This window comes from Malurus melanocephalus, unplaced genomic scaffold (genome assembly GCF_030028575.1).
Source record: "Malurus melanocephalus ecotype Western Australia unplaced genomic scaffold, MMel_1.1 scaffold_54, whole genome shotgun sequence".
Taxonomy (NCBI): domain Eukaryota; kingdom Metazoa; phylum Chordata; class Aves; order Passeriformes; family Maluridae; genus Malurus; species Malurus melanocephalus.
The window spans coordinates 2982134-2990088 of record NW_026623286.1 but is presented as its reverse complement, the minus strand read 5'-3'; the positions used below and the strand labels follow the sequence as shown (position 1 = coordinate 2990088).

General features: G+C 48.1%; 1 protein-coding gene across 2 annotated transcripts in view; it reads left to right on the top strand.

Annotated features, from left to right (window-relative positions):
- PCDH19 (protocadherin 19) overlaps nucleotides 1-7955 on the top strand; it is a 58338-nt gene that overhangs the window by 29020 nt on the left and 21363 nt on the right. The window contains exon 4 of one of the 2 annotated variants that reach the window (XM_057365572.1): nucleotides 2441-2610. In XM_057365572.1, coding sequence (XP_057221555.1) covers nucleotides 2441-2610 — 170 coding nt within the window. Of the gene's footprint in view, nucleotides 1-2437; nucleotides 2611-7955 lie in introns of both variants that reach the window. The other variant, XM_057365571.1, reaches the window with a different exon arrangement.

The following is a 7955-nucleotide window of genomic DNA, read 5'->3' as shown; positions in this document are numbered from 1 at the left end:
CCCGCGCTCAGAGGGGCTGCGCTCGGTGACTCCGCCAAAGCAGAGCTGAACCAAGGGTTTTACAGAGAGCAGAAGCCGGCCCTGGACTGTWGAGATCTGATCTGAGCAGTAAAAATATCCAATTATCTGCCTGGCTGAGATCCCATTTGTTTACATCCCACAAATGTGAGCAGTGAGGGAGCTGCGAGCGGTTGTTGGAGCGGCGCAGGTTCAGCCAGCGAAGGGCAGGTGTATTTGCCTGCGTGGCAAGTGGTGTTTAACGATGCTAATGTGACTCTGAGAGCTGGCTGGCCTGTGCCACGCTGCTGCTCGCCAGAGAGTCTTCAGGCACACTGAAAAAAACCCCAAATCTATTAATCTTTCCTCGTTCACACCTAAGATAAAGGCAAACAGCACTCGCGCCTGTCGCAGCGGGGCTTGCTCCGAGGCTGTATTGTTTGGGAAATGCTGCTGCTGCCGATTCCCCCAGACCTGCCCATCCTTTAGAGAAGTGTCAGCCACAGAAACACGTCATGTGGCTGCTGCAGCACGGTCTGGCTCACTGCAGGGAAGATAAATGCCTTGTAGCATGGGTTGCCTGTGCATTATGAACAGCAGCTCTGTGTAGGACAGCGGTTCCCCTCGCTTTCTACCTTTGTCTTGTATGTTAAGTACAATGGGTGCCAGGAATGCTGTGCAGACATCTGAGAACAAAAAAAAAATATTTTCTGTAACGTACTGTGGCATCATTTTCATCCTTTGCCTTTATGAAGATGTTGTAGCTCTACTATCTTTGGTGAGTGAATCTYCTCAAATCCAGCACTTAATTAATCTATTTGTACTTTTCCTGTGTTGTCTGCCTGCCTCTCTCACTCATCTACACTCACACAAATGAATTGTAGATTTGTAGTGCTTTCTTAACTTAAAAATCTTTGATGTCACATGGAATCAAAGTCAGGCTTCAACAGGGACATCTTTATTTAAAAGGTAATGTTTGAAGGTTTACTAATTTATATGTATTTCCGAGCTCCCCCCTCGTGTGCTTTTGCAGAGCATCAGATGGTAGGTGGTCTGCTTGGTTTCCGTGGAGACACAAAAGGGCTTTTCAAAGTAATGAAAATCTCCAGCTCTTTGAGGCTTTGAAGCACAGGCCACGTCTTTCGCTGAGGTTTCACACCAGATCAGCCAGTGAGAAAGTTTGGGGCAGTGGGTGCAGTTTCCCATGCCAGGGGTGGGTGTGGAAGGGGCACAGGGGCTGTGCCACCTCAGGGTGTCCCTGCTGCTCACAGCAGCCCACTGTCCTGGCCATGGCCCCTCCAGGGTGCTGGGGAGGAGCAGAAGGGTCTCAAAGGCAGCCAGAAATGCAGCTCTTCAGAGTCACAGAATGGCTTGGGTTGGGTTGGGTTGGGTTGGGTTGGGTTGGAAGGGACCTTAAAGATCACCCAGTTCCACCCCCCTGCCGTGGGCAGGGACACCTTCCACTATCCCAGGTTGCTCCAAACCCCTTGGACACTCCAGCCTGGCCTTGGGCACTGCCAGGGATCCAGGGGCAGTCCCAGCTTCTCTGGGCACCCTGTGCCAGGGCCTCCCCACCCTCACAGGGAACAATTCATCCCTAATATCTAAATCTCATCTCTCTTCTTTCAGTTTAAACCATCCTCCCTTGTCCTATCCCTACGTGTCTGTGTAGAAAGTCACTCTCCCTCTCTTTTRTGTCCTATCACTGTTTGCCCATGTAAAAAGTTCCTCTTTTTTGTGAGTCCCCTTTATGAACTGGAAGGGGCTGTGAGATCTTTGCAGAGCCTTGTCCAGGATGAGCAATCCCAGCTCTCTCAGCCTGTCTTGATAGGAGCCATCCTTCTTCCATCCCTCTTGCCTGGGGACTGCATTCCAAGGGTGTTGGAGCTGCTCAGGCTTGGGGGAAATGGGAGCAGCTCAGCCCTTGGCTCCTTCCAGCAGTGCCTGTGTTTGCAGGGCTGTCAGGGATGTTTGATTGTATCACATTTCCTCGAAGCTGCATGAACTTGCACCCAGAATCACTGGTTTATTTTTAAAAATAAGAATGCATCATCATGATTAAAAGAAATTCCTGTTTCTGGGAACACTTTTGTTTTTAAGTGATTAGGATTTGGCTTATAACCTAAAAAAATGGGGTTTAGGTCTTGTGTAACTTCAAAATAAGGTAGTACGACTTTGAAGAGCCAGATCCTAGAAACAGCTCATTAAATGTATTTTTTTTATGTTTTACTTCACAATCACAGGCAGGACCTGCCTGCAGGTGTGGTGGGCTGGGTGCTGTGTTTTGGGGTGATGAATAGGAGGTTTCCCCCACACTCCCCACCCCATCTCTCCATGCTCAGGGTACCCCTGGGTGCTGTGGAGGGCAGGCACCTCCCGTCCCCATTGGTGTCAGGGGCCACCTTGTCCCACCCAGTCGGTGACAGCCGTGTTTCCCCAGCAGCTCCACGTTCAAGGACTTGGAGGGGAACAGTCTGAAGGACAGTGGGCACGAGGAGAGCGACCAGACGGACAGCGAGCACGACGTGCAGCGGGGCCTCTACTGCGACACGGCCGTCAACGATGTGCTCAACACCAGCGTCCCCTCCATGGGCTCCCAGGGCCCCGAGCAAGGTGAGACTCTGTGTGCCCTGGGGTGCCCACTGCCCCCCGTGCCCCGTGGGTGTGTGTGAGGGTGCCTGGTGCTGCCTGGGATCGTGCTGTACATGGGCACCGTGCTGGCTCGGTGTAAATTAATCTGCACTCCTCGCCTGTCAGGTAAGCCAGCAGTTGGGATTATCCTGTGTTCACAGGCACAAAAGCCAAAGCCCTGAGCACAGCCTGACAGCGAGCAGGCAGCAGGGCTGGGATTAGGGCAGGAATGGGGGCTCTGTGCCCAGGGCTGGTCCATGCCCATGTCCCCTCCACAGCCCCATGGTGTGTGCCCCTCCTGCGCCCTGTCCCAGCTCTGCAGCTCCTACACCCAGGCAGCTGCTGCAGAAGGTCAGCAGAGCATGTAGGCAATTAGTCAGGCATCCCACGGGGGATTAGCTCGGCTGGTGGGTGAGGGTTTGCATCTTTTCCCTGCACAGGTGGCAGGTTTCATCTCCCATTGCCCCCACGCACAGGGATGGAGCCCTGCTCTGAAATCAGACTGGTATTAGCTGGAGGAAGCAAGTCAGAGGAGTTCAGCTGAGCCCGAGTGTCGTTTGTACTTGGGCATGAATGTCGCTTTTAATGTCTGAGGGATGCAAACATCCTATGCAAACATCCTGTCTTTTTCAATTAAGAAGCCCGAGTGTGGCTCGGTGCTCGGCGCAGGGGAGCCTCGGGGCACTTGGCTATATCTTGAGATAAGCTGTAGCTGAGGCTCAACTGGAAGCCCCACTGCTAAAAGACTTAAGGATATGAAAACAAAATGCTGTGATTATGAACTGGTCTTCAGCTGTTTAATTCAATTCATGGTAAACATCATTAAAAGCCTTTGTTTTGCTGTCATAAAAGAGTCAAACGGGGGAGAGAGAGTTCTTGCCATCTGCGCCACCGAGTGTGGGCTTTTTTTCTGAGAGAATCTGATCGCTGTATTAATTCTCGATAGAGTCTGTTAAATGGCCGTGGTTAACCCTGTAAGACTCCACGAGGAGGGGAACACAGAGGTCACCTACACATTCCACGCCGCCAGCCACTCTAATTGGAGAGGGATGGCATCCGCAGCGATAATGTATTTCCAGACAGCCCTACTGTGGCCAAAGATGAAAAAAATTAAACATTTATATAACTGTACAGTGGCAGTTTAATTCTCTGCGGACCAGCACCGTGTCAGAGAATGCAGGCTGATAGCTATCATTTATTATTCTTCTATTACAAAGAAATGCTTTTTCATTTCGATCAGGAGAGGGTTTCCTGAGATGCGTTTGTAGTAAGGGATGACCGTACGAGCAAAAATGTTCATAATTGATTCCCATCCTGGTGAATGGTCTGAGCAACATCTGCTAATTTTTTGTCACATTTCTTCAGCAGAAACCCAATCTCARTGGACTGCAGATAGGGTTTTACAGGGATTACATTTCTGATAAGTCTGCRTGCTGGCTCTGATAACAATGCAAATAAGTTAAAGAGGCTGAGTTGGAGGYAGAGCTCATCAGAGGAGTCACATGGAAGTAAATATGGTTCAGTCCACTGTAGCATTCCTCACTGCATGTAAAATACACTCCAAAAATCAAATATATTTCCAGAAGGTGACTTCTGAAGGCAATCTCTGTCTGTCTCCCAGTCCTGCAGTGGCCGAGGGGATGGCACTCCTGGGTCTGGTTTATTTTTATTTTATTTTTTTTTGCAGCCTTCCCGCTGCACCTGCAGGGAGGTGCCACAATCAGCTCTCTCGTCCTGTGGGACCCCCTCTGTCTTGTGTGGAAGGGGTGTGTTACTGTCACAGAATCTGAAAAAAAGGTTAAAGAGAGTGTTCCCTGAGCTGATTTGTCAAACAGGAACTGCAGAAAATAATCAGGSAAATCAAGACACTAAGATGATGGTGATAACAGCAGTTCCCACATGATTAAAATGATGATTTTGGCTTGGTAATTTTTGCTCAATTTTGGGGCAGAGTGGTAGGATGGAGAGGAAATACAAGAAATTCAGTGACAAGGATATGCAGGACATTGGCTGACCATGGCTCCAAACMCACAGTTCTCATCTGAAGAGCAGCCTGGCAGCTCATGTACCCAAGCTTTGCTTTTGCTTGTTCTTCCTGCCCAAACTGCATCTCATGTAATCCCAAGGAAATGGGGTGGGGAGTTGTTGGAGTTGGTTTGTTGATGGTAACGATCTCCTCACTGGAAGCCCAGTGTGGTCTCCTCATGGCCAATCTCTGCTGGGCTTGGACCTCAGCTCGTCACATCACCAGTCCTTCATGAGTGGCCATCTCTCAAACTCTGTCCCAATAATTTGTGAGTGTTTRTCTGCTCGGTGGRTAACCCTGGATCTGCCAAGGCAGAYGCTGGTTKGCAGAAATCCTTGTAGCTGGGTAGYRGAGGATCATCYCTCTGTGGTGGCTCAGGGTGGTCAGCRTGGACCTGTCTGGCCAGCCTTTGCCTGCTGAGATGCTGAATTTCCTGCAGAGGGAGGGAGGCTTGGATAGCTCCAAGCTCCTTTTCCTCCTTAACTGGTGTGTTAAGTGAGTGCTTGGGCGTGGAAACCCCAGGGAGCTGCTGGTGTTTGGCTTTCCTGGTGCCACTCTTGGGTGGGAGTGMCACCAGCTGCCAGTCCCGCTGGCAGGAGCCCTTTCTCATCCTTTGGAAATGACCTAGATTTCCAGAAAAATGGCAAACCACAACGTGGAGAGTGTTGAGCTTTAGTGGGTAGCAGCAGGTCATCAGAAATACTGCCTGGAGCTCAGCCACATTGCGTATTTTGGGAGCAGGACTTCTGCCCAGTCCCTCTTTACCTCAGGATTTTAATTATTGATTATAAATTCATCTGATGAAAAGATGGCTTTAATTGCTCTAATRTGTACCCAATTTGGAGTTCATTATCGCCCAGGATTGTTTTCCTTCCCCTGTTAATTGACACCAAATGGGATGCAGAGGAAGGCGGGCCCTGGTGCTGTTCCACCTCCTGTGATTTCCTCGCTGCCATTTCATCATTTGTGTATTTATTTGTGGAGGTGTTGAGCACTGCTGGAARTTCAATGTGCTCTCTTCCTAATGACATCCTCAGCTCAACTTCCAAACGGATTTGTTTGAGGASGGGGTGTTTTCAATCGGATCTCAGCGATGTTGTGGGATGGCTGGAGAATTCTGCTGCAGGATGGGGGTAAATCCTGGGGTCCCCTTGGTGTCTTGGCCTATTTCACTGTGAGATGGGGTGGATTTTCTCCATGTCCTGGGTAACTGTGGCTCTAAGTTCAGCCCTGGAGGAAGCCCTGATGTCCAGGAGGAGCTGGGCAGGGACCCAGGGCCACGCTGGTGCTGGGGACAGTTCTGGGGGATGGTGACATTTGCGGGAGCTCTGCCCTCAGTTCCTGACACCTGCTCCTCCCAGCAGCACGGGGAGATCTCAGCATGAAATGTTTTCCAACACTGCACTCAGTGCTGGTGGTTTTCCCGGGAAATGGCACCGCGGACCAGATGTTTCACAGGGTAATTGAAAATTCCATTTTATCAGAAAGCGTTTGCTGTCAAAAAGTTTTATCTTTACTTCAACAAAGAGGTTGATTAGATCCCTCAGGACCYGAATTAGCATCTTTGAGGCTAGATACTCTCTTTTGTGATTCAGGTAGTTGTTCCTCCCTTGGTTTTGCTCACACTGGTTCTTTTTTCTTTAAATCCCTTTGCCCTCTTCCAAACGTGGTGTTTGTGCAGGTTTGGTTTGTTTTCTTTGTGTGGATGTGCACGAGCACCTCGATCTGCTTAAATGTATTCCACTGCCTTTTTCACCTTGCCTTGAGCGAGAGCCATTCTTGTACTCTATAAGTCATAGGAGCTCTTGCCAGCATAAAAATCAGAAAGGAAATATTTCAAATATAAGTTTTTAATGTTAGAAGCAACAGATTTCACACTTATCTTAATTCCCAGTGCTGGCCAGTATTTTAACCATCARTTGTAGAAAGAAAATCGTTGGTCCAATGAAGCAGTGATTCACTGTTTAAGATAGAAATAGAAAATACAAAAATAATAAGCACACACTAATCATAAAAAAGGCAGTGTTAGAAATAGTCACCRCAGCCATAAAATAGAGAAAAAGCTTTAAAATCAAAATGAGAGGGTTTTAAGCAATGTCAGTAATGGATCTCTACAGAGAATTGCTTCTAAAAGCATCACTTCCACTTTTCTGGTGCCAGATCAGCAGTAAAGGTTCGTGTGAAATGTCATCTGGAAAGACCTGATCCYGCATACATTTCCACATCTGTGTAACTTTGCTCACAGGGGAGATTTAATTGTGTCTGAGTCCCATAAACTCCAGCAAGATGAAGGGTTCTTTGAATAGAAATGGGTTATATTTAAATAGTTACGTTMAGTCTTCTTTCTACTATCACACAGTATAGAATTAAGATTTGGATGTAAAGGAGAAACGGGCACATGATATTCACTGAAAACTTTTCTTGCTGGTTGCATCCCARATTATTCAGATATATCATCATTTAGGGGATCAAGTTTTATCTAGAATATTCCAACTGGTTATTATGCTCATCTCCATAGTATCTGGGTGTATTTCAGTTGTGAATTGAGAACATGACTAATGGTATTAACTGGAGGCAAACACAGGTATTAGAAACTGTTGATTTTTTTAAGCTGATTTGCAGCAGTCGTTCTACCTGCAACCCCTTTTTACTCTGCAGAAAAGCCTTTCTGTGGAGCTGCATGTKCATGAAGACCTGAGTGACATATTCCAGGGCTTTGAAGGCTGCATTTCTCTGGAAATTTCTACAAATTAATAACAGTACCTGCTTTCTTGTCTTCATCTACGCGGCACAAGACATAAAGTATAAAGTTCGTGTGTGAGTGRCAGCACATCCCTTAAGATGGATAAATGCTGTAAGCTTTCTTTACAGGGCCATGTCAATTATTACAGCTCCTCTGATTTCGGTATTATTGCACAGCTCTCTGCCAAAGCAGCCTCACTGAGCTCAGTGCTGCTCCTGCAGTGGCCAGCCTGGAGGGAGCAATCAGCTTCTCTCAGTGCTTTGAAAGGCCAGAGAAGGATTTTTCTGACGAGTGGRTAAGCTGGTCTTTGGGAAGAGCAGTTGATTGTCTTATGATTCCCACACTTGTAAATGATTGCGTGTTGAGAGTCTCAGTCACTCTGTGTGCTGGTTMCTGATGCTCCTGTCCGTGCTCTCCCCATCCTCCCCAAGCTCCTGCTGCTGTTGCCTCACTGGGATTGTGGAGGGGCATAATATCTTCTGTTAGACCATTGGATGTGACTGGGAAAAAGYCTGTTGTGCTCAGACTGGGCTCAGAGAGTGCTGAGCCTCTCTTCAG